At 42.7% G+C, this 26,756-nt stretch overlaps 1 protein-coding gene across 1 annotated transcript in view; it reads left to right on the forward strand.

Annotated features, from left to right (window-relative positions):
* The window catches only part of TPPP (tubulin polymerization promoting protein), a 105,887-nt gene that overhangs the window by 65,456 nt on the left and 13,675 nt on the right, over positions 1-26,756 (forward strand). Inside the window, exon 3 of the mRNA XM_077810896.1 lies at positions 26,144-26,297. Coding sequence (XP_077667022.1) covers positions 26,144-26,297 — 154 coding nt within the window. The remainder of the gene's footprint in view (positions 1-26,143; positions 26,298-26,756) is intronic.

Genomic DNA, 26,756 nt, shown 5'->3' on the forward strand with positions numbered 1-26,756 from the left:
AACAGCCCAATAGCACCTTATTTCAATGTGACTAGTTTGGAATGTAAGGATGTGACCATTCGCTTCCCAGTTTATGGCTGCCTCTGCTGCTTAGCCAAAGATCTCAGCCTAAGAACAGGGCCTCAGACTGTCACAGTAAGAGAAGACCCTTATACCAGCAGACAGTGATTTTGATTCTTTCTTTTATGCCTCTATAACTAGCTAAGTGATCAGAATACACCTAAATTCTTAGAGTATAGGCCTTTACAGACAGGCCTGAATATCTATATCCTAACACAGAGCCACACTAATCAAAGAATAGGCCCTTTGAATTGTCTGTGCCAACAATGTAGAGGGCCTATCTCATTCAAAGGCTGATGTCATTGCGAGGCTGCTGATGGATAATAACATCAACATCCTGGCGCCGCAAGAAACATATTGCGGAATAAGACTCAGCACACCTCAAGACACCAGGAGGCATCTTTCCCTCCAAACAAAACTATCCAAAATGGCATGGCCACCTAAAAGACATAGCCAAAGCACTGCCAATAATGGACAACCATTTCACGATTGGTATCCTAGCCGGTGAGCTGACAATATATAACATGTATAAGTTGCCCAGCTGGCAGTGGCCCTTACCAGACCTACCAAAATCACAACATCCATCTGTGTACCTTTGGTGATTTCAACAGTCACCATACAACATGGGGCTATTCAATGAATGATGTTTCACGTGAACAGTTTGCTGAGTGGGCATCGGCACAGGATCAGTACCTGCTATTCGATGCAAAGCAAAAAGGTACCTTCCGTTCAGCCTGATAGAAGAACGAAAACACACCCGACCTATGTTTTGTGTCCATAGACTCCAGCGGACCACTGCTTATTGCATCTTGAGCTATCCTGGACCCCTTCCTGTACAGTCAGCACAGGCCAGTGGTGGTACGCATCAATCTCAAGCCCCCTCTCGTTACCAGCATACCAATTCGACACTGGAACCTGAGATGGGCTGTTTTTTTACAGTGGTGGAGAGACCCAGCAATAGAATGCCACCAAAGCCTGAAAATGTTGACTGGTTCACAAGGCTTATTATTAAAGCTGCAAAGAAGAGCTATGGAATGATAAGTCATTCTATAATAAACCAAATAGCAAAACAAACTTGGTCAGGGTACCCATCTGGACTGATGGACAGCTGTGTTCCCTCAATTCCCCAAGTTGGGGTGCCTTCTATGCTGCTTTGCTGTGAGAACAACCACTCCTGGTCTGCTCACACACACACAGCCTACAGCATGTAAATAACTCCTAGCTACACTGTACAAGTGCTATAGCCAGCCATGAATTACACTGCAGAGCAACACCAGCAAATTCTCCAGTCCCAGAATTCCCCCAGAAATGTCTTGTATCTCCCAGTGCCAGCCTGGACAATACAAGCTCAAAGTCTGTTATTTGTTAATAGAATATGATCTGCACAAATCTTGTTATCCCAAATGGAGCTTCCCAAAACACTTCAATCCAAACACATTGGTTTAGAGAAAACAACAAAGCAAAGTCATTAACTACAGAAAGATAGATTTTAAGTGACTATAAGTATTGAGGCATATAAGTCAGAATTGGTTACAAGAAAATAAAAAGTAAAGCTAGGACTCTTGATTAATCACAGTTAACTCACACGATTAACTAAAAAATATTAACCGTGATTTTAAAAAATTAATCACAATTAATTGCATTGTTAAACAATAGAATACCAAATGAAATGTTTTAAATATTTTTGGATGTTTTTCTACATTTTAAAATATATTGATTTCAATTACAACACAGAATAAAAACTGTACAGTGCTCACGTATTTTTTATTACAAATATTTGCACTGTAAAAATGATAAACGAAATAGTATTTTTCAATTCACCTCATACAAGTACTGTAGTGCGATCTCTTTATCTTGAAAATGCAACTTACAAATGTAGAATTTTTTTATTAGATAACTGTACTCAAAACCAAAACAATGTAAAACTTTAGTGTCTACAAGTCCACTCAGTACTAATACTTGTTCAGCCAATCCCTAATACAAACAAGTTTGTTTACATTTACGGGAGATACTGCTGCCCTCTTCTTATTTACAATGTCACCTGAAAGTGAATACAGGCATTGGTGTGGCACTTTTGTAGCTGGCATTGCAAGGTATTTACATGCCAGATATGCTAAACATTCATATGCCCTTTAATGCTTCAACCACCATCCCAGAGGACATGCTTCCATGCTGATAACACTCATTTAAAAAAATATGTTAATTAAATTTGTGACTGAACTTCTTGTGAGAGAATTGTATGTCTCCTGCTCTGTTTTACCCACATTCTGCCATATATTTCATGTTCTAGCAGTCTCGGATGACGACCCACCACATGTTGTTCATTTTAAGAACACTTTCACTGCAGATATGACCAATGCAAAGAAGGTACCAATGTGAGATTTCTAAAGATAGCTACAGCACTCGACCCAAGGTTTAAGCATCTGAAGTGCCTTCCAAAATATGAGAGGGACAAGGTGTGGAACATGCTTTCAAAAGTCTTAAAAGAGCAACTCTCCAGTGTGGAAACTACAAAACCCGAACCAGCAAAAAAGAAAATCAGTTTTCTGCTGGTACATTAGAAGAAGATAGATAGATAGATAATGTATTTAAAGGAATATATATCTTCTTACTATATGTTCCATTCTGTGCATCCGATGAAGTGGGCTGTAGCCCACAAAAGCTTATGCTCAAATAAATTTGTTAGTCTCTAAGGTGCCACAAGTACTCCTTTTCTTTTTACAGGCAATTTAGACAGAGTGAAATTAACAGCATGTCTACTATAATTTTGTTTGCCCTCTGTGCTGTACCTGTCTCTTCCCAACAGAGCTCACTTGCTGGCAGTGCACCAAGTATGTCTTTTAATTTCTCTTTCAGTTTTTTGGTACTTTTGTTGGTACTACCTATTGTAAGGACTGTGGAGCTGGTTTTCAGGGTAACTAATCTGTTAAAGGAGCTTAACTTTAAGAGTTGAGGGACTGGAGGTCAGATGCTCCTCTGGCTTGTATTCTGTTCTTACATAGTCATATCTCTATTTTTCAATGAGATCACATTGTTGACTGAAGAGAACTTAAAAATCAGTAAAATGTGACTAATAGCCTGAGACAAACTGTTCCTCTAATGCCTAAGCTTCATTTTTGCAATCCAAAGTAGAGAGGGCCTTCTTCAGTATTTTTGGACTACACTTTGCTGTGCCTGTTTGCAGTGCCCTGGTCATATCGGAGAGGTGGCCTTCCACTTTAGGGGCCAGCCAGCCCTGTTCTGATCTGGCCCTGTTGGGAAGAGATCAGGAGATCCCTATAAAGGGCTGAAAGGGCTCCAGTGGAGGAGAGCTGCAGGAGAGAGGTTGGCTCCTGTGACTGACCCTGGAGCAGAGAGAAGGGGACAGTATGAAAGGCCTCTGTTCATTGGAGATGGCTTTGTTTTGTGAGACTTAGGGTATTTTCTGTTTGATTTTAATAAATTGTCCTGAGGGAAGGGCCTACGGTTGCCCACCCTCCAGGATTATCCTGGAGTCTCCAGGAATTAGAGATTAATCTTTAATTAAAGATAATGTCATGTGATGAAGCTTCCAGGAATTTGTCCAACCAAAGTTGGCAACCCTAGAAGGACCTGAAAGAGAGTTGGGCATGGTATTAGTCCTTCCTGGGCTGTGGGAGGCTGGCCAGCAGCCCGACATCACTATTCGTAATTCTCCTTAGCTGTATCATGGTCTTTGGCTCTTTAAGAGTACATATGGATCTTGCCTGAGGAGCCATCTAGGAAGTAAATCACCAATGAATCCTCCTGGCAGCAGCTGTGCTTGTGAGCTCTCTTTTGACCATGCACCCCAGCGTCCAACCTTAACCTCCCAGTACAACTCTGTAGGAAGCTCTCAAGATGTCCACAGAGCGACAGGGCTTCTGGGAATGGACCAGGACCAAGGTTAATCTCCTTCCCTCTGTATACAGCAAGCATAATTTCACAGCCCTCTTTCCTTATCCTGTGGGAAGGATGCCCTCGGCTTTAACACTCTGTCCCTTCATTCTTTGCCATCAGCAACCCATGCCATCTCCTCTTTACCCCGTCCTCTTGTCTGCTTTCCCCTCTTGTATCACAAACAGAATGTGCTTATGCTCCTATGTATAAAAGTTTCCCTTGCTGTCTCTTTTCCCAAACTACACACAAACAAAAATAATCAAAGATGGCTGTAATCCCACTTAATATTTTGGGAGCATTTTGTTGAGAAGTTTGTTTTCATGCTTGCATGTGATTTTTATATGAAAAATATCCATCCCTCTGACATCCTGTGAAATGTTGTGGGTGTAAAATCAGCTGGAACAGAAACACTTATATAAAACTTCAAAAAAAAATCCTTAGTTTTGTACCACTAAAGGTATTTTATTTCAGGATACAGGTCACTAAATTTGAAAAGGAAATTCAGTGCTGGATTAGACCAAGGCACTGTAGTTTTGGCTGTAAGATTTGTTATAAGCAATGAACTCACAAAAAAACACAGTCTGTGGGTATCAATCCGTGCTAATTCATTTCTGCATAAAGTTTTCAAACTATAATATTCTATGGAGTATTTGGGGGAAGGGTGGCGGTTATTTTACACGTAATGTTAATCATTGTCCTTATACTTATGTTCTCAAACAAAAAATGGAAAATTAAAATGAAATTAAATTTACAAACTAAAATTAAAAAGAAAAGGAGGACTTGTGGCATCTTAGAGACTAACAAGTTTATTTGAGCATAAGCTTTCGTGAGCTACAGCTCACTTCATTGAATGCATGCAGGTTCATTAAGGGGGAAAAAAATTGATCTTGGTCCACTCAGCTAGTTTCGTTCACATCTCTTGAGCATGAAATGTGAATAGATTTACTGGTGCATTTTGGCAGCAGTTCCTTGACCCACATCAGCAGTGGCTGAATAACAGAGTGAATGTAGTGTATATGAATTAAAGACTTCTTTTTTCCATCCCCCCTCTTCATTTTCCTTGACTTCGGCAAATGATTTTTTTTTTTCTTTATACCAAACAATGTGACTTCTGCGGAAAAACTGGAATTTTGTCAAAGGCCTTGCTGGAACCAAGGGTTCCAGGCATTTTTCCCCCATGAGAACAAACTTTGCTTTCTTACTCTGTGTTGATCTTGACCAATAAAATATTCAAATTGACCTTGCAGTTGTATTTGTCATGATTTGCTTCAATTAAAAATACATAAATCCTGGCCTTGTTTTTTCATATCACTCATATTGGAATGGGTTAACACAGTTACAGGCATAATTACCAGCATGACAGATTCTAAGGGCTAGTCTACACTAGATGGGCTTCAGCAGTGCAGCTGCACCACTGTGGCTGTATGGTGAAGATGCTCTAAGATGATGGGAGAGAGCTCTCCTGTCGACTTAATTACTCCACCTCCGTGAGTGGTAGTAGCTATGTCAGCGGGAGAAGCTCTGCTGCCAACACAGTGCTATCTATACCAGTCTTCGGTCGGTGCAAGTTACATTGCTCAGGGGTGTGGATTGTTCACACCCCTGAGTGATGTAAATTATACCAAAGTAAGTGGTAGTGTAGACAAGCCCTAAGACCCTTCATGGGGATGTAAAGCTCTTCTGTTGAGTATCCTGATGTTAGATGTTTGAACCTTGTATGGTGATGTGGGGCTATTTTTGCCGAGACACTGAAGTTAGATCAAATCTATCCAATGAGCTCCAAGCAAGGAGTTCTATATAGAAACACTGGGAATGTCTTTCTGAGGCAGAAGGAGCTAGGGATAGAAATGATGTTCTTTAGGGAAAATGCTAGGAAGATCCAGATTTGGGGAGAAAGTATAGGGTGATGTCTGGGGGGGAAGGGGGAAATGTTGTCTTTAACTTGATGATAATACAAGCAAACTACAAGAAGGAGGTAAATGTGTGATATATACAGTGTGTATATAATCTGTGTGAAGTAGAATAGGAATCCCACCTGCTCACAGTGCGGAGCAGAATTTCATTATAGGTCTCTTGAGGGGAGGGCGGTTAAAGACTTACGGACATTACACCAACAGTCTTGTGGGTCCAGAGTAGGCTGATTAGCTATTGTCTGCTGTTTCGCATTGATTTGTGCGTGCTCTAACCCAATGCTTTTTTTCCAACCATTTGAAGGCTTAAGGCACTCTTTGGGAAAATGAAGCTCTTCCTTCCCAGTTACTTGACCGAGCTGTATACATCTTCAGTGGGCTCCAGTGAGTCCTGGGATGAATGCATCCTGCCCTTTGAGAAACACTGCTAGAACCCCAGGATTGTAGCAGTCCAAGCCATAGGCACCGGCTTCCTCATTTCCCCCCTGGGGTGCTCGACCCCCAAGTCCCACACCCACTCCACTCCTTCACCCACTTAAGATGCCCCACCCCGCCTCTTCCTGCCCCTCTCCACTCCTGCCCTGCCTCTTCCAGCCCTGTTCCGCCCCCTCCCCCCAGCACCTTCTGCATGCTGCTGAAAAGCTGATCTTGGTGGGTGGGAGGCTCTGGGGGAGAGGGAGAGGAGCTGGTCCATGGGACTGCCAGTCCCACTATTTTTTTCCCCATGGGTGCTCCAGCCCTTGAGCTGAAACCTTGCTGAAGCTGGTGGTTGTAATAGGTGTCCTTCATTCAGGATAAATGTAAAAAGCTGTTAACCGTGTTTGTGGTAGATATCTGAGACAATTGGAGCTGGAAAGGCCAGTTAAGAATCTGAGCTATATGGAGGGAGGGGTTTCACTAGGGAGCACTGAATGCAAACACAGAGGGCCGGATATTGTTTGAAGGAACTGTGCATGTGAGTGAGAGAAAGAGAAAAGTAGAAATACCACACAAGCACACACAGAAGGTAGCATGCAAGCCAGTCCTAGAAACAGACGGACAGTGCTTGTAGCATGAGTCTGAGAAAAAGATGAGCGAGAGCCCCTTTGGGTAGAGTGCTGGCTAGAAAGAGGTTTTGACCTGTGAGCAAAGGCACCATCTCCTGTTGTTTGATTTCTACTGTGTTGAGAGAAACAGGACTTATATACGGGTTTCAGAGTAGCAGCCGTGTTGGTCTGTATCCGCAAAAAGAAAAGGAGTACTTTTGGCACCTTAGAGACTAACAAATTTATTTATGTACATTCTTTTAAATTAACAGGATTGAATCAAAGAAATACCTGACTCCATCCTCCATTTCTCCTCCAATGCAAACAACACACAAGACCCCAAATATTAGGTAACCGGGGTAAAACAAGTGTAACTGATTGGGATGTGGACAGTTGTAGCAGGTAGGTGCTCAGCGCAGAAGCGCTGCATTAAGGTAGGCAACGGTACTGATCATTAAAAGCCTGAAGTGCCGACACTGCTATTAGTGATTGAGGAGCTAGGTCTTTTCCATCTCTAATTTACATGTATCCATAAAATATACAGGTTGATAAAAAACAGAAGTTATGAAAAACAGTTGATGATCAGACTTTTTTGTTCTGAGAATTTTATTTCCTGTTTTGTTTACTTTTAAGCTGTTTTTTGTAGTCTGTTTATTTGATAGTTGACTGTTGCTTGGGGCAAAATGCATTCCTTGTTACTGGAGAACTCAGTTTGGTTTTTCAAAGTTATCCTTAGTCAGCCTGTGATGGTATTCCAGCTTCCTTTCAGCAGTGTTTGTGTTGAACATATTTTCACTAGTATGTCGACTGGGCTCCTTTTTAAACAAATATTTTCACACTGTTGTGGAGAGAGAATCAAAATGCACTTATTAACCTGTCTTTATTTTTTCCATCATAGGGCCGTGATTTATCAATTCCCATTGAGCTGCTCATTAACACTAGAAGGATTCCTTATTTGTGGCTGCCTACCCTCTTTCCCTATGCATTCAGTGTAGGAATGCATGTACTATTTGATTGGCAGACAAAGTACGGATGTTGGGTCTTTAGTCTGTCATCTGCCCTGGGATTTCAGCTATTCTATTAGGAGTAATGTCTTTTGCCATGATCTGCTTTGTAGCTTTCCAGTCACAGAAAGAGCAACCCAAGTGCATGGTAACAGTATTCGTCTCTTAACTAGTTAGCACAACACTTTGAAATGTAAAGTGGTGTATGTCTGAGTTTCAGGGTAACTGCACCTCTGGTTCCCCTCCATAGTCCCTCAAGAGCACCCACTTAAGATGTCCAGCTTCCAGCCATCATCTCTTGGGTAGACACCCACGTTTCTTTCTCTTCTGATGGGGTTTTAAGGCTGCACAGCTCCCTGCCTTATATTGTGATATCCCCAGCAAGCCAGTCTGTCTAAAGGCCAGCACCTGTGCTTTGCTTTCTCTCTCTAAGGGCTATGAACAGAGTACTGCCAGCAGTTATGAGTTATCACACAGATCTTACTAAGCAAGCACATTTATTCTTAAGGTAAAAGCATTACAGACAAAAAAATCCCCAAACCAATACAGTTTTAAATCAATACTATCCATGCCCAGAACCACCCACTAGTCTTTTGGGCCCTAGTAGGCCCAAGTCTTTCCAACCCTTCCGCCCGGGTGGGGCCTCACTTGGATAGAAGATCCTGTCCTTTGCTAGTTCAGAAAGAAGACCCTATGTGACTTCAAGCTCATCATTTTACACCAAAATCCCTTTCTTTGTGTCCTAGTCTCTGGAAAACCCAGTATGAATCTCTCCAGGGGCTGGTACCTTCCTAGACTAGTTTAGTTTCAGTGACTTGCCTTATCACACCTCTGTTTCTTAGTTCCTTGGAGGAACTGTGACCATCCTCTCCCCATGGAGTAGAGCACAATCAGACATAAACAATTCATACATTTAATACATTGGCTCCCAAAGACGCCAAGGCTGCAATATCTGTCATACTATATAAGTGCTAAGTAGTAGTATTATAAGAGAAGAGTTTCTTATCACGAACGCATGTAGGAACTAGTCAGAACTTGGCCATTGTGATGCATACTGAATAGTAAAATGATTAGCTGTTGAAAGCAGTCTCCACCACTGTCTTTATCTGCATGGGGCACCATGACTTCACCCTTTTGGATTTTCATATTTTTGGTGTGTTTAAAGATGTCTCTGGCAGCTGTCACCCTGGTAAGTTGTTGGGTCTCTGCAGTTTACTAACACTGCCCTCTTTTCCTGCAGTCGACATGTGTGTTCCAGACATGGTGGAGGCCAATAAGAGCACCGTTCTTTTTGTTTCTTGCTAATAATGGAGGATGACTGCGCTCATCTCCGCAGTGGGACACAACAAATGCCTGATTTGCCACCACCCTTCTCAAACCCTGAAGCACCCAGTCTCCTACTTAAGAATCCACCTAAGAGCCCCCATCGCACGGCAGGGTCCTGCTGCCAGTCCTCTCTCTTACTTGTCTAACTCTCGCACAGTCTCCTTGACAAGTGAGCCTACCAAACTCTCTTGTGACTGTCAGCCCCCCGGCATGCACACTGGTCTGAGTGCCTGTCCTCCCAGTTGCACCAGCCAGCGATGCCAGCCCTCCTTGCTCCCACCTTCCAAATTTCCCCTCCTGATGTGCCCAAAAGAACATGCCATTTCCAGGACTCATGCACCAGATACTAGGCAGCATTTGGAGGATTAAAGTGACGTACCCCAGACAGCATTTGTAATGTTTAGTCTTACAACTTCCTTATTTGTATGTGTCCTTCTTGTTATTCGCAAGTGTTTGTTTTCTTTGTGCAGTTCTCGCATGCCTCTCTCACTGTGGTGGAAATTTAGGAGAGAGAGGCCAGAGTGATGGGAGCCAAAATGTCGTCTCTTCACTTTTTCGAAGATTGGTGCCATATTTTCTTTTTTCTCCCCCCACCTCCCTCCCCAACCTTTTGGTACTTCCCCAGGTCAATGTCTCTCTCCAAATATAGGTTAGGGTCGAGTACAACACTGGTGCAGTACATTAATTAGCAAATCACTTTAGCAGCAGAGCTTCATGTATATTCCCTAGTCTACCTTACATTTAATTGTTTCAGCCAGTTTGGAGTCATGGGTTTCATTTCGCAACCACTACCCCAATCATTTAACTGACCTATTTTCTGCCTAGGCTTCCTTTTCACTTGACAAGCCCTCCTGATTCCCATTAATCTTTTTCACTGAACTCAGTCTGCATTTTGCACTCCCTTTGTTTTTCCTAGCATGCCTTCACAGACTGTTCTTTAGTTGCTTTCTTCCATCTCACCCATCTCTGGTGAACATGTATTTTTAGCCTTTCATTTTAATGAAAATGAACATTTAATGTGAACAAAGGACAAGGGAAGGAAACTCCAGAAAAGTGAAGCAGAGAAGGGGCTATAGGAGAATCCTCCAAAGAAACATCCGCCTCCTGTTTTCCCAGTTAGGATGAGAAAAGCATACAGATCCCTACTGCTATTGGGGGGGTCCCCAAAATCCATTTGGGTGACCTGCTTCAAATTTTTCCAAGCTCTTTCTCATCTGCTATGAGCCTGCGTGTGACAATTCACAAGCCGAAAGAAGTTTTTAACACTACTAAAAGGGGTTAAAACATGTGGATTAGATTGGAATGGGTCTTTCAGCCTTACCATTAGAATGACTCCATTGTGGGAAACTTAACATGTCAGAGGGCGCAATACTTTTCCTAGCTTCAGAGGGCAGGGACGAAACAATGCCATGATGTTCGGTGCCTTGCTATATGGCATCTGTTCTCCGGCCTGTGCTGCTCGGTCACGGACCCCAAAGGGACTTCTGCATCGCTGATTCTATCCTTGTGATGTTCCTCAAGAGCCCTTTGCATCTAGGTCAGGAATTCAATAGGTAAAGGAGAAGCTTCTTATTGTATGCACTAACATCCTTGTTAAAAATACAAATGAGGATCTCCAATCCCTTTGTTATCAGGGATGAGCATCGTACATTCCTCCCACATTCTACAGTTCATCCTGATGCCTCTCTCCTCTTGTGCAGTGAGACAGCTGGTGGAACTGCACAGTGATAAGGAATGCAGCCTTTTTATTTCCCTTCCAGGTCACAGCACCTTATCTCTGACTTGGCAGAGATGCTGGAGCCAGCGAGATCACATGTGTATAAAGAAGCAATAACGGCTTTATGTACTCTAGGCCAGTTCTTCTGTTTGGCTGCTGTTCATCTTGAGTGACTTATTTTAGCAGAAAATTACTGGTTCTGGCTTTATGAACCCAAGTTGGCTCCTGGAATCAGTTGTTGAGGTGCCTTCAGGATGACACCCATTTGTCCCCCCAGTACTGACTACCGACACATCCAGACTCCACAAGCCCCAGTGTCCAGGTGCCCAGCTTCAGAAATCCAATTCTCCACCATGGCTAGACTGGGCAGAGGCTTTTGGTTGGAGGCGATCCATTGGTTTTGGTTTTTGTTATCCTTTTGATTTTCTTTATATTGCCTTCTTTGACTTGTTCCTGCCTGCTGATCTATCTGACAGCCTAGTCTGATCTTCCAAGGAGCAGTAAAGGGTATTGCCTAATCAGGTCTGAGAGGGTTATATCACTAGAATAGTTTCTTTTTCATTTCTGTCTGTTTTGTTTGTAAGCTCTTGCTTAGAGTGGGTTCTGCTCTGATAGGTTTGAACACAGGAAGTGTACAATGTTACCTCTTCTCATTTGGAAATGTTCATCTTTTCTGACTGTGGCCTATGTACTTTTTTGTGATTTACTTTTTGGCGGAAATACAAAATGCAGCTTCACGGGACGTGTAAATACAGGCAGTCGAGATAAACTGCATTGGCAGAGTAACTTATCTACACCGAGGATTTAACTAGCTCTCAGGAAGAGTATCGTTGATTCTAGCAGTCATAGTTGCTGTAAAAGTACTGAGCGACTAACCTCAAAAAAGCTGAAAGTGGAATGTGTAAGCCACAAAATGAAAAGAGAAACAGAACAAGGTGGGTAGATGTATAATCTACTTCCTTCTACAGAAACAAATTAACCTTGGACTCCATGCCAGTGCCACTAAACCAAATACCCCTGACAAAAAGAATAAACTTGCCAAACAAATGCTTGCATTATCCACTGATCAATACAACTCTTTTCTTTCAAATCCCATTTTGATGCCAGTCAGTCCAGAACACCCTCACAAAGTAGTGGTTCTAATGTACTTTGTGTTTATAGATGACATCAAGGAGACTCACTGCTCTTGGCAGTAGCAGGCTGGAAAATCCTTGAAGGAGGTACGATACTGATGAATGAACAGAAGTTAGTGCCTTTAGCACACTGTAAAATACTACCAGAGGGGATTGGTCGTGCTACTGTAGATAGGGTTGAAAAAAGTTGCACTTTTAACTCCTGGATTTCATACAGGGATAAAAAGTCAAACTCAGGCTGACAAATGTTTGAGCCCTGCTTAAAGATGAAAATTTTCTGGAACGTTTTGAGCAAAATCCCTTCAGCTCTTTAGTTTGCTGAGGATGGGAAAGAAAAGCCACTATTCACTTTAAAAAACAACAAACAAACAAACCCTCAACCAACCAAAAACCAACAACCAAAGCCCACATATGTACCCTCGCCACATTTTTTAGGCAAGGCTAAAGCAAAGAGAGCTGAAGTTTGGAATCAAGCTTGAATGCTGTCCTCACTGAGGACTTGTGCCTTTGTTAGTTGTAGGAGAAAAAAACAACAGATATTATTGCCTACAAATTACATCTTGAGTGCACACACTGAAAAACAACATTCCTTAGGTCTAGAATTTCATCAGTTGCTGTTAAACTTGCCAGATGCCTTGGATAACTAAATAAAATTACCTATTTGTTTTATTCCTTGGGCTCTCATTACATTAAATCTAGGGAATACTCCAAATACTGATGTACCTGGGAGCATGACAATGGGGGCAGGCAGGGGCACGGGAGGGTCACAGAGCTTCTCTGCCCCTCCCCCCCACCCCCTTAAATAATCAGCAAGGACACAGAACTTCTCTGGCCCCAGGGCCACGGAAGGGTCACAGAGCTCCTTGGGACCGGAGAAGTGCTCTCTCTCCCTGCCACAGCCCCAGGGTCAGAGGAGTTCTGTGGCTCCACCGCAGCCCTGGGACTGGAGGAGCTATGCACCTCCTCTCTTTTGCTGTAATGAACCCTTGGTAATAATGGCCAAATGGCTTGGATCCTCAGGGGTTCGTTATAGCAAGGGTGTACTGGATTTCCTCATAACATCGTGTGTTTAAATGCCTCTCTAAAAGCGGTCAAATTTAAATTCCTGCAGATGCCCCCTGAACGTACCTTTATTTATTTATTCAAGGCAACCCTGACAAGTTTTAACAATGACTGCAGAACAGACTTGCACACACAACCACAGTAGTGGATTTAGACTAAATAGGATCATAGGATATCAGGGTTGGGAGGGACCTCAGGAGGTCATCTAGTCCAACCCCCTGCTCAAAGCAGGACCCATCCCCAACTAAATAATCCCAGCCAGGGCTTTGTCAAGCCTGACCTTAAAAATATCTAAGGAAGGAGATTTCACCACCTCCCTAGGTAACGCATTCCAGTGTTTCACCACCCTCCTAGTGAAAAAGGTTTTCCTAATATCCAACCTAAACCTCCCCCACTGCAACTTGAGACCATTACTCCTTGTTCTGTCATCAGCTATCACTGAGAACAGTCTAGATCCATCCTCTTTGGAACCCCCTTTCAGGTAGTTGAAAGCAGCTATCAAATCCCCCCTCTTTCTTCTCTTCCGCAGACTGAACAATCCCAGTTCCTTCAGCCTCTCCTCATAAGTCATGTGTTCCAGTCCCCTAATCATTTTTGTTGCCCTCCGCTGGACTCTTTCCAATTTTTCCACATCCTTCTTGTAGTGTGGGGCCCAAAACTGGACACAGTACTCAAGATGAGGCCTCACCAATGTCGAATAGAGGGGAACGATCACGTCCCTCGACCTACTGGCAATGCCCCTACATATACATCCCAAAATGCCATTGGCCTTCTTGGCAACAAGGGCATGCTGTTGACTCATATACAGCTTCTCATCCACTGTAAACCCTAGGTCCTTTTCTGCAGAACTGCTGCCGAGCCATTCGGTCCCTAGTCTGTAGCGGTGCATTGGATTCTTCTGTCCTAAGTGCAGGACTCTGCACTTGTCCTTGTTGAACCTCATCAGATTTCTTTTGGCCCAATGCTCTAATTTGTTGAGGTCCCTCTGTATCTTATCCCTACCCTCCAGCGTATCTACCTCTCCTCCCAGTTTAGTGTCATCTGCAAACTTGTTGAGGGTGCAATCCACACCATCCTCCAGATCATTAATGAAGATATTGAACAAAACTGGCCCGAGGACCGAACCTTGGGGCACTCCACTTGATACCGGCTGCCAACTAGACATGGCACCATTGATCACTATCCGTTAGGCCCGACAATCTAGCCAACTTTCTATCCACCTTATAGTCCATTCATCCAGCCCATACTTATTTAACTTGCTGGCAAGAATACTGTGGGAGACCGTGTCAAAAGCTTTGCTAAAGTCAAGGAACAACACGTCCACCGCTTTCCCCTCATCCACAGAGCCAGTTATCCCATCATAGAAGGCAATTAGATTAGTCAGGCATGACTTGCCCTTGGTGAATCCATGCTGACTGTTCCTGATCACTTTCCTCTCCTCTAAGTGCTTCAGAATTAATTTCTTGAGGACCTGCTCCATGATTTTTCAGGGACTGAGGTGAGACTGACTGGCCTGTAGTACTTAGGATCCTCCTCCTTCCCTTTTTTAAAGATGGGCACTACATTAGCCTTTTTCCAGTCGTCCGGGACTTCCCGGGATCGCCATGAGTTTTCAAAGATAACTGCCAATGGCTCTGCAATCACATCCGCCAACTCCTTCAGCACTCTCGTATGCAGCGCATCCGGCCCCATGGACTTGTGCTCGTCCAGCTTTTCTAATTGGTCCCGAACCACTTCTTTCTCCACAGAGGGCTGGTCACCTCCTCCTCATGCTGTGCTGCCCAGTGCAGTAGTCTGGGAGCTGACCTCGTTCGTGAAGACAGAGGCAAAAAAAGCATTGAGTACATTAGCTTTTTCCACATCCTCTGTCACTAGGTTGCCTCCCTCATTCAGTAAGGGGCCCACACTTTCCTTGACTTTCTTCTTGTTGCTAACATACCTGAAGAAACCCTTCTTGTTATTCTTAACATCTCTTGCTAGCTGCAACTCCAGGTGTGATTTGGGCTTCCTGATTTCACTCCTGCATGCCTGAGCAATATTTTTATACTCTTCCCTGGTCATTTGTCCAATCTTCCGCTTCTTGTAAGCTTCTTTTTTGTGTTTAAGATCAGCAAGGATTTCACTGTTAAGCCAAGCTGGTCGCCTGCCATATTTACTATTCTTTCTACACATCGGGATGGTTTGTCCCTGTAACCTCAATAAGGATTCTTTAAAATACAGCCAGCTCTCCTGGACTCCTTTCCCTCTCATGTTATTCTCCCAGGGGATCCTGCCCATCAGTTCCCTGGGGGAGTCAGTCTGCTTTTCTGAAGTCCAGGGTCTGTATTCTGGTGCTCTCCTTTCTTCCCTGTGTCAGGACCCTGAACTCGACCACCTTATGGTCACTGCCTCCCAGGTTCCCATCCACTTTAGCTTCCCCTACTAATTCTTCCTGGTTTGTGAGCAGTAGGTCAAGAAGAGCTCTGCCCCTATTTGGTTCCTCCAGCACTTGCACCAGGAAATTGTCCCCTACACTTTCCAAAAACTTCCTGGATTGTCTGTGCACCGCTGCATTGCTCTCCCAGCAGATATCAGGGTGATTTGAAGTCTCCCATGAGAACCAGGGCTTGCGATCTAGTAACTTCTGTGACTTGCCGGAAGCAAGCCTCGTCCACCTCATCCCCCTGGTCCGGTGGTCTATAGCAGACTCCCACCATGACATCACCCTTGTTGCTCACACTTCTAAACTTAATCCAGAAACACTCAGGTTTTTCTGCAGTTTCATACTTGAGCTCTGAGCAGTCATACTGCTCCCTTACATACAGTGCAACTCCCCCGCCTTTTCTGCCCTGCCTGTCCTTCCTGAACAGTTTATATCCATCCATGACAGTACTCCAGTCATGTGAGTTATTCCACTAGGCTGGCGTCCAATCCAGACAAGACTCCCTCCCCACTTGCAAAAGTGTTTATGGCCTCCCAGCTCTACTAATGCTACCTCCTGGTCCCCAATCCCTATGTCACACTGTGGTGGTGCTTCCCTCAGAACCACACTTTGAGGGTTGATGAGCCCCTTCACATCAGGGCGAGATTCATGGATCCTGCCTTTGCATGTACAGTGAATCTCTGTGTAAGTGTGCACTCAAGCCACAAAATGTACAAGCGTTGCTGGTTTTGAGAGAGAAACTTGTGAACTGTGCAATGTAGAAACCTACAGGGTAATGGGAAGCTTCTCTGATTGCTTCCAGATTTTCTTTGCCCTCTTAAAACTAGGAAATTAAATGCAAAACCTACCATTTATGAAATATTAAATTTGCTAGATCAGGCACTAAAAGTCAGGACATTTTAAAACTAAGATTGCACTGGAAAGCGTTCATGCCAAGGTGAAATGCATCTATCTGCTTAATTTCTCTCATCTATTAAGTTGAACCCTTAAATAACTGAAATTAGATTCTTTATTACAGGAGTTGAGAAAAGAGTGGAAATAGTATGTGAATATTTACAAAAGTTTGAGAGTAATTTTTAACATAGTTGTTCACATCCTGTGATGTGAGACTGCTCAGGCATTATACTAGTGTAGATGCTTTCAAAAGTTGAAAGTTAAGCTTGGATAATCACTGAAATAAAATTTGCAATTGCAATCTGCCCTCTACCAGTTCTTGATCTTTTTACTGATGTCAGGAAACTGAATTAAGATTTTCTCTGGTATAAATTTAGATCCTAGAAAACCAGGTGAAGGATCAAGGCCTAAATTCAGAATCTGTCCTTCTGAGCACACTATGTTGGGTTCTCAAACTGGGAGTTTGGACCCCTCAGGAGGTCACAAGGCTCTTACATGGGGGGGTCGTGAGCTGTCAGCCTCCACCCCAAACCCTGCTTTGCCTCCAGCATTTATAATAGTATTTGTTTTTTAATTTGGGGGGGGGGGTTTGCACTCACAGGCTTGCTATGTAAAAAGGGTCACGAGTACAAAAGTTTCAGAAACCCCTGCGCTATGCAGTTCATCCATTAGAGGAAGAAAAAATTAATGAATAATTTTGAATTACCAATTTTAAGAATGTATAATCTGTTCACAAATGGGGATAAAACCGGCATTTATCAAATGTATTGTGAATTATGTGCTCAGCTATACTTACTATGCACCAGGGTGATATATGTGAGTGATTCAGCTTGTGTAAGAAGTAGAGCTTAAAATAGAATGGTATGTAAGAATGTATCCTTCCTAAAGATAAAGGTTTCCTCATGTCATAAACAAGCGCAGAGAGGTTTTTAAGTTGATGATATTCATGATCCCTTTCATGACTCTCTTGTTTTCTTAATTGAACACCCCACCTCTACTGTTTCAATATTTTCATAAAAGCCTTTGTGTTTTTGCACACCCCATTGTAAAGATTTTCCTGTTGGTTTCATTTTCTGGTCAATGAGTTTCAATTTGCATTTCCTCTATCTGAGTTTGTCATTGTGTTTTATATTGTAATGGGTTGTTTAGACTTTCTTTCCAGTGCATTCCTCTTTGTCCTTTCTTTTCAGTGAGTATTTTATCTTCTTCCCCAGACTTCCATTAACCCCTTTGAAGTAAGAAACCACAGAGAAGAGACCAAATTGTTCAGATCTCGTCTTTGGGATACTTAATTGGAGTCAGCCCATTTGGAGTGAGAAGAGACAGTCCTATGAACTTTTAACACATGGAAGTTAATGCATTTGTTTTGTTATTCCCATGGAAACAAGATAGTTATTTTGTAATGAACTCCTAAAAACAAGTTACAAACATACACAGGGAGTCTGATTCTTTATAACAATTGCTTAATGGAAACTTTCTATTTTTGTATATTAACTCCTTGGCCCTTGTGCACTGTATGGATGGAAATGGTTTCAACCCTATTGTGTGAATGAGGCCTTTAAAAGAGCAGGAACGACCCAGAGGCCCTGATTGTCTTGTACATTGTGCAGTACTTACAGCCTCAGAAAACAAATCTTGAAACTTCAAAGCTAAGTCTTGGTAGAAGGACAGCCAGTTCTGCTGGGTCATCTCTAATGTCCTCTGAAATGTAAATAGAGAATCTGCAGGATTGGGGTGACTCACCAGTGTATATGCATCAAGTCCTATCCAAGGTTGTTAGCAGATCTGTTGACCACTTGAGTCTGACTGGTTCTGCTTGATTTGTTTACTTTGTATTTCACTGTGTGGAGATTTATCTGTGTGTGTGTGTTTGTTTCAGTCAGGGATGGATCAGACAAACCTGGGCTCCTACAATTTCATTTGATTGGGACCTTTATCTGTAAGGTTCAGAATCAAGTGTGTAACTTTCTTCTACTCTCATCTTTCACAACCTAGTATGCCATGGCAGCTGGAAGAGGCTTAGTTCCATTGGATGCACCAAAATAAAAAGTGATTTGTTGTGTGTTGTGGGTGGGAGTGAGAGGAACAGTAGATGGAATATTTATGTTTCCTATTAAATAGGTGATGGGGAGAGGACACCTGAGATGTGTCCAGCCAAAGCTAAGATAAAGGAAATGATATTCTGATTCCCCAAGGAGCTCAAGTTATTGGGCCACAGTCATCCCTGGTATAATCCCAGTTACTGTAATAATGTTATACCTGGGTTGAATTTAGACTTATACCATCAGATACCTCACCATAAGCATGAAGTGGCTTGTGCTTAACACCACCAGCACTGGACCATGAGCAGTAAACCTAGCACTGACATTTAATCTTGTCCACAGAGTGGAGGCCGTAACCCATAAACCAGGAGTCACATTACTCGGTGCTTCTGGATGATAAACAATACTGTAGTTTAAGGACTCAGACACAACTCCTACTGAAGTAAATGGGGGTAGAATTAAGCCCTAAATCAGTAAAGAAAATAACATGTTAAATTTGTTCTTAATCTTACATTTTCTGAGCTAAAAATGAGCAAGTTTCGTTTTAGACCCCATGTGTATTTAACTTACAGGCATTGCACATAATACCTAAGATTACCACTCTTGAAAAAGATAAGAGAAATTATTTGGCTTCTTTGGGGTCTTTTTTCCCCTGCTTTGTGCATTTGACAACAACCTCTATTGTCTTAGAATCATAGAATATCAGTGTTGGAAGGAACCTCGAGGTCATCTAGTCCAACCCCCTGCTCAAAGCAGGACCCATCCCCAACTCAAATCATCCCAGCCAGGGCTTTGTCAAGCCTGACCTTAAAAACCTCTAAGTAAGGGGATTCTACCATCTCCCTAGATGACCCATTCCAGTGTTTCACCACCCTCCTAATGAAAAAGTTTTTCCTAATATCCAACCTAAACCTCCCCCACTGCAACTTGAGACCATTACTCCTTGTTCTGTCATCAGCTACCACTGAGAACAGTCTAGATCCATCCTCTTTGGAACCCACTTTCAGGTAGTTGAAAGCAGCTATCAAATCGCCCCTCATTCTTCTCTTCCACAGACTGAACAATCCCAGTTCCCTCAGCCTCTCCTCATGTGTTCCAGTCCCCTAATCATTTTTGTTGCCCTCCACTGGACTCTTTCCAGTTTTTCCACATCCTTCTTCTACTGTGGGGCCCAAAACTGGACACAGTACTCCAGATGAGGCCTCACCAATGTCGAACAGAGGGGAACGATCACGTCCCTCGACCTACTGGCAATGCCCCTACATATACATCCCAAAATGCCATTGGCCTTCTTGGCAACAAGGGCATGCTGTTGACTCATATACAGCTTCTCATCCACTGTAAACCCTAGGTCCTTTTCTGCAGAACTGCTGCCGAGCCATTCGGTCCCTAGTCTGTAGCGGTGCATTGGATTCTTCTGTCCTAAGTGCAGGACTCTGCACTTGTCCTTGTTGAACCTCATCAGATTTCTTTTGGCCCAATCCTCTAATTTGTTGAGGTCCCTCTGTATCCTATCCCTAGCCTCCAGCATATCTACCTCTCCTCCCAGTTTAGTGTCATCTGCAAACTTGTTGAGGGTGCAATCCACACCATCTTCCAGATCATTAATGATCTTCTGCTGTTTTAGATTATTGCTCTTTGGGGCAGGTACTGTCCTTTTGTTCTGTGTTTGTATAGCACCTAGCACACAGCGAGGTCCTGGTCTCTGAGTCGGGCTCTTAGATTCTACCACCTTGCAAATAATAATAATTATAGTAATAATAGTGAGCTTCACTCTTTCCTCTGTATAGTCACTAGGTCAAATTCACAGAAGCTCGGATTTTCATAGTCTAAGGTGCCCAAATCCCACTGGGCATCTAATTCCCTTATTTTCCTTTGAAAATACCATCCACAGTTTTTTGTGTTAGTGAAGCTATTAGATATAACTGAATAATATTGGGAGTGGTTGTAGGGTGGTGGAGAGTTTCACGCTAGACACTACAGCTGAACAGACTTTCTGCCAACTTTTAATAAAACAAGAAGTGTGGAGGCAAAACGGCTTTGGGACTGAGAAGAAAGCATAATGAATTCAGACCAGAAGTTAATTTGGTGGGGAGTTCCTTAGAAGCCAGTTGTATCTGCCAGTATTGCATAGACAAAGTGGGTGAGGTAATATCTTTTATTGGACCAACTTCTGTTGGTGAGAGACACGAGCTTTCGCGCTATATAGAGCTCTTCCTTAGGTCTGTGTACCTCAAAAGCTTGTCTCTCTCACCAACAGAAGTTGGTCCAATAAAATATATTACCTCACCCACCTTATCTTTCTAATATCCTGGGAATGACACAGCTACAACACTGCATAACATATAGCATAGCTCATAGTGCCAATCATGGGTTAATTTCTTCACTGTTTATATGGAATACATGTAGCTAAATTAAACTGTTTCATTTTTTCAGGGCACCTGTTTGTGGTGGCTCCAGCATGCACTTTTGAGGTGGAGAATTTGAATATATGTTGTGGTTATGTCTTCAGTGCTCCTTGTTTTATAATCTGAGAGTGAACAGTGCAGACTTTTTGAGATAGGGTTGTCCATTTCATAGATTGGAAGGAGTCAGATCTGCATATCCCTTTCCCCACTACTCCCCATTTAACCAAACCAAAAAGGTAAATCAGTGTCACTCTCTTATCAGCTAAGTGCAGCTGTGAAAAAACTGTAATTGATAAACGTTCTTTTCATGCCAGAATAAAACTTGTTTGGCAGACAGTCGACATTATTAATTTCCATGGATTATACTGACTATATGCAGTCATTCCAACTGGGGCTGTGATTCTGTCAGACCTCATGAGCTAAGCAGTATTGGCATGGTTGGATGGGAGTCCTCCAGGTATAACTCGCATCTAAAACGTAGGGCTGGAAATTCTCTCGGCAGCCCCTTTTGCTATGAGTCAGTGCTGAACCAATGCCTTGGTGTGGCATTATGATGGGATACTGCATTGCTGTAGGTGCTGCATTTTTGGATGAGACACAAGACAAGGTGCTGACCTATTTTGCTCATTAAAGATCCCTTGGCATTTCTGATAAGAATAGGGCTGTTAATCCTATTAACGAGCTTCCTGGCCAAATTCCAGGTGGATAATTGCAGTATATTCTGCCTGCCTTATTCCCTTGCAGTCTTAGTTAGAGATCATATTCTTCTTCACTTCCTGTCTTTTAAAAAACATGCTATGTAGCGTTACTGTGTTCTGTTAGTAGTTGTTCGTGACTACTCACATGCTGTGTTCTATCGCAAAGATGGAGGCTGAAGTCATTTTGTGTGTGTGTGTGTGTGTGTACATAAAGCAGAACTTGGCCAATATTAAGTGCTTTGGGGTTCTCTTGAGATGAAAGGCTCCCTATATAAAGCAACTATTGTAAAATATTATTGCATAAACATATTCACTTTTTGTGAACAATTTATTCCTCTTTGCTGTAAAAACCCTAAGGGTTTTATATGTAGTCACTAGATAACACCATCTTTACAGCATTTATTCTTTCGGCCTATCTTTGCTCTTTTCTCCTCTTTCCCTCCCCCACCTCCCTTTTGGAATCACATGCACAAATCCTGTCATAGATGCTCATCTTCAATGCCTACCAGAGGAAGAGCCCCGTGAATATGACAGGATAGGTGAATCAGGCGTGACAGGTTCTTACATGCTTATGCCAACTACCAACATCTGTGCCTTCAAATGCAAAACACGTTAATGAGCATACAGACACGTGAAGTGAAAAGCCACTGTGTGCGCAGGGAGAATCAGGCCCAGGTCCACAAAAGGAGATTAGGTGCTGAAGTCCAATGTTTAGGTGCCATCAAGATCAATCCCCTGCTCAGCTGCCGCCTAACCATGGAGGTGCCTAAAATCCATCAGTGCCTAAATACCATGAAAGTCCCCATGGCGCCTAAGTTTCTGTGTGTCAGTATGTGCACAACCCTTAAGTCCAGGTGCCTGGACGCCTGTCTCATGCCTCAGCTCCAGCATGAGCCTCAAACCACGTGAACATAGGCATTAGCCAAGTTTCCCGCCTCTCGGATGACTGCCCCAACCGCTGGACTATAGAGTCATTCTCTCTCTGTCTGGCCCAGTGACTAGTTAGTTATTTATGCACAGATGAAGAGCTTCAACAGCAGCACTTGAGGGAGTCCCACATGGGAACATTCCCTAGCACGGTGGGTAAGTCACTCATCTGAGAGGTGGCTGTTCCCTGTTCATATCCCCTCTCATCAGGCAGAGTGGGGAATTGGACCCACATCCCAGGTGAGTTCCCTAATCATTGGGCTAAAGGCTATAAGGGGGAAGTCACTGTCCTCCCTCAGCTGATTTGTGTAGAGTTAGATGTCTACTGCTGCCTTCTTACAAGAAACTGCTTTGGTGCCTGACCCCAGGAGAGGAATCCCAGCTGTGGATTGTGAGTGGATATAGGTGCCTAACTACCTAGGGGAGGAGAGCTTAGAATGAATCTGCTCCTTGGCATCTGCTGTTGGCTAGCTCAGGCGGCTCCCCACCTAGTGTGCTGGCTTTTATGAATCTCATTCTCACTCTCCCCATGCATTGTATAGGGAGCCTGGGAGCCTAACTTGGGGTTTGTGGATTTCACTAGGTGGCTATGCGCCTAAAAGTTAGGTGTTGTAAACTCTGTGGGCCTCAGTTCAGAAAGCTTTTCTTCATGCCTGAGGATTTCAGATTTATTTTATATCAAATAGTACTAGAGTGCACAAAAGTGAAATGAGAATTTTTGCTGTTTTAGGTCACTTCCAATGCGCTGAATCTTAGATTCTCACCATTTGTTTTGTTGTTGGGGGGAGAGGTGTGTTCATTTTGGGTTTTTGGTTTTTGCCCTAGGAATACATTAAGAAACTGCCTTCCTTAATTCAGACCAAAATCTAGCTTCAATTTCTTTATGATCCCTTCTGATGAGAGACAACTGGAGTGTATGTTTACAAATCTGCTTATGAATTGTCCTCATTCTACCATGCTTGCTTGTGTCAGGCATGTTACATAGCAGGATAGTTGCACAGAGAATTACATTAGCAGTTGAATCTGGTATGTTTGCCAACATCTTTTTGAGGTCCTGCAAAGACTTAACGGTATTGTTGATGATGATGATGATAATGACATCTAGTCATTAAAGTCAAATTAGATTTTGGAGTGCAGTTTGTCTAGCCTGATTTCTCTGTTGCCAGCACACACTTTCCCTGTCCTCACCATCCATCACCTACACCTGTATAAACAGCTGTCGTCACTGAAAGGACTCGTCTGGTTTTTTGCTAATTTTGTCAGGACACTTCTTTAAATTGGTACAAAAAGAAACACTTCAGCTGCAAACAGGACTGATGTTGCCAAGCAACACAGATCTCTGCGTTGAACAGTTCTGACTTTGAGAGTTTCCTAACTTTGTAAATGGATCCCTCTGTATTAGAGATGCTGCTTTTTGGGATTGCATTAACAATACTGTCAGCTTTTCTGGCAAGGTTTTATACTTAAGCTTGGTATACACCTAAAACTTAGATCAACTTAGCTGCATTGCTCAGGGCTGTAAAAATGTTTGCACCCTGAGCTCTGTTATTAGGTCAACCTAATCCTCTGTGTAGATGTGGTTAAATTGATGGAAGAATTCTTCTGTTGACTTAGTTACTGCCTCTTGGAGAGATGGATTACCTGCATCGATTGAACAATGTCTTCTCTTGATGTAGGAAGGATCTGTACTACAGTGCTACTGTAGCGTAGACATACCCTTAGTACGTTAAATTTTAGCCTGGGATATGTCTATATGGCTAAATCTCAAAGGCAAAAAGTGTAAATTTTGGTCTAAATGTTTGGGGATATTAAATTAGGCAAGTGGAAAGATATATATTTATATCCTCTTTAATTATATCCTTAATAAGTTTTTGTTATTAGCAAAATTCAAAACAACCTCCATACAAATTAAGCTATGGCAAGTAAGTAATTTCCCCTTGCTATGGTCTTTGCTATTAGAAAGAAAGTGATTTGTGAACTGAAGTTATGCTCTCTGTCTGAAATGCACTTTTATTTAGACTGCCAAAAGGCAGATTTATATAAACGTCCTTTTGACTAAACACATCTTCGGAGTGATTATTCAGACATTCTTGTTAAGAGCTTTCAGAGCTCTTCTAAATGGGTCACTATGGTCTGTCAGGTGTATAATGTATAAAAGTGTCTAAATATATACTGACTTCTTTTTAAAAAAGGTATTTTCAGAAGCAACAATCTATCAAAATCTACCCATAGGCACCTCTACAGCACACTTTTCTACTCTAGCAAATAAAAACAACCAAGCAAGTCACCAGACTGGAAATGTGGTGCACCTTTCCCTTTCCCTTTTAATCATTTATCAAGACAACACAAAGACTTAATGATAGCGTTTCAGCTTCAGCTATGAATTTCTGTGCTTTTCATGAATGTCAAGCTCTCAAATAACCTTTTCCATAAATTATTATTTGTGAATGTTGTCTCCTAAATGGGACAGTCACAGAGAGAAATAAAGTCCTATTTCACAATAAGTTTATTTTTTAACTTGTTTAATAGGTCACGATATCAGACATGCAGTGCTACTGGGTTGTATGGTGCTTTTTGAGGAGGAGGAGTTCAAAGTGACATGTTTTCTTTATAGTTTAAGCTTGATTTCACAGTGCTCATATCACAAAACAAATGTTGTACGATTGGGTAGGTCGTGATCATCGTTTCGAAGAGGAGACCTATGCAATATCATCTAAAATCACCTTTTGAGTTCAACACTAAGGCTATGTCTATGTTCAAACCACTGCAGCTGCACTGGTGTAGCACTTGAGTGGAGACACTCACTACAGTGATGGCAGGGGTTGTCCCATCGCGGTATTTAAACTACCTCCCTGAGAGGCAGTAGCTAGGTTGATGGAAGAATTCTCTGTTGACCTAGTGCTGTTTACAGCAGGGGTTAGGTCGGCTTAACTACATTGCTCAGGGCTGTGGATTTTTCACACCCCTGAGTGATGTAGCTTGGGTCCACCTAACTTTTTAGTGTAGACCTGGCCTAAGCTGCTGTCACTCATTTCATTTATGCAACTGAGTTTACAAATAATTACCCAAATGAGATTACATCTTCAGCTATGTCTACACTACAAGCACAGCACAGGAATGGAAGTGGTTTTTCTTCTCACTGTAGTAAATCCACCTCTTGAGAGGCAGTAGCTAGGCTGACAAAGAATTCTTCCATTGACCTAGGGTTGTCTATACCCAGTCTTAGGTCGTCTTAAATATGTCTCTTGCGGTACGAGATTTTTTTTTCACACCCCCTAAGAAACATAGTTAGGTCAAGCTGAGTTTTAGGCCTTGGTTTAGACATTCTGAGAGAAGTATGAGCAGTAGTCCAATTCCTTTAGTTTCTCTTTCATTCTGTAGCCGAGCCAAGCGAGGTTCATTACTGTTACGGTGACATTCAAAAAAAGAAAAGGAGTACTTTTTAGAGACTAACAAATTTATTTGAGCATAAGCTTGGGATGAAGGACAATTCCTTTTATGTAGTATTTGTATGTCGACTGTTCTTCACTATTGCAGACCACATCTGTTATCTTTCTCTTGGAGTACTGTGTATCCTTTCTGTAATTTCTTCTGATTTTTGTGTGTGTGTTTTGCCAGGGGGAAATCTTCTAGGACGATTACTTTTGATCAATTTAAAGAAGCTCTTCAAGAACTCTCCAAGAAACGATTTAAAGACCAGAGCAATGAGGAAGCAGTTCAAGAAATACATAAACTAATAGAAGGAAAAGCCCCGATCATATCTGGAGTAACGGTACAGTAGTACTTTAGTAGTGACATACAATAAATCTCACTCTCCTTTCCAAAGCTGTTTCTTTTTAGGAGCCTAAACACTGACTCAGAGACTTTAGTTAAGATAAAAAAGGACTATTGTGATAATCTAGCCCAGTGGTGAGCAACATGTGGCCCATCAGGGTAATCCACTGACAGGCTGCCAGACAGTTTGTTTCCATTTGCACGGTTGTCTGCAGCTCCCAGTGGCCACGGTTTGCCGTTCCCGGCCAATGGGAGCTTCAGGAGGCCGTGCAAATGGAAACAAACTGTCTGGCGGCTCACCAGCAGATTACTCTGATGGGCCGCAGGTTGCCCACCACTGATCTAGGCTGAGCTCCTGCATATTGCATTCCACAGACTCTTACCCACCCACTTCTGAAATAGACCCCCAACCTCTGCCTGAGTTACTGGAGTCCTCAAATCACAGTTTAAAAACTTC

The sequence above is a fragment of the Eretmochelys imbricata genome, chromosome 2, assembly GCF_965152235.1.
Source record: "Eretmochelys imbricata isolate rEreImb1 chromosome 2, rEreImb1.hap1, whole genome shotgun sequence".
NCBI classification, from domain to species: Eukaryota; Metazoa; Chordata; order Testudines; family Cheloniidae; genus Eretmochelys; species Eretmochelys imbricata.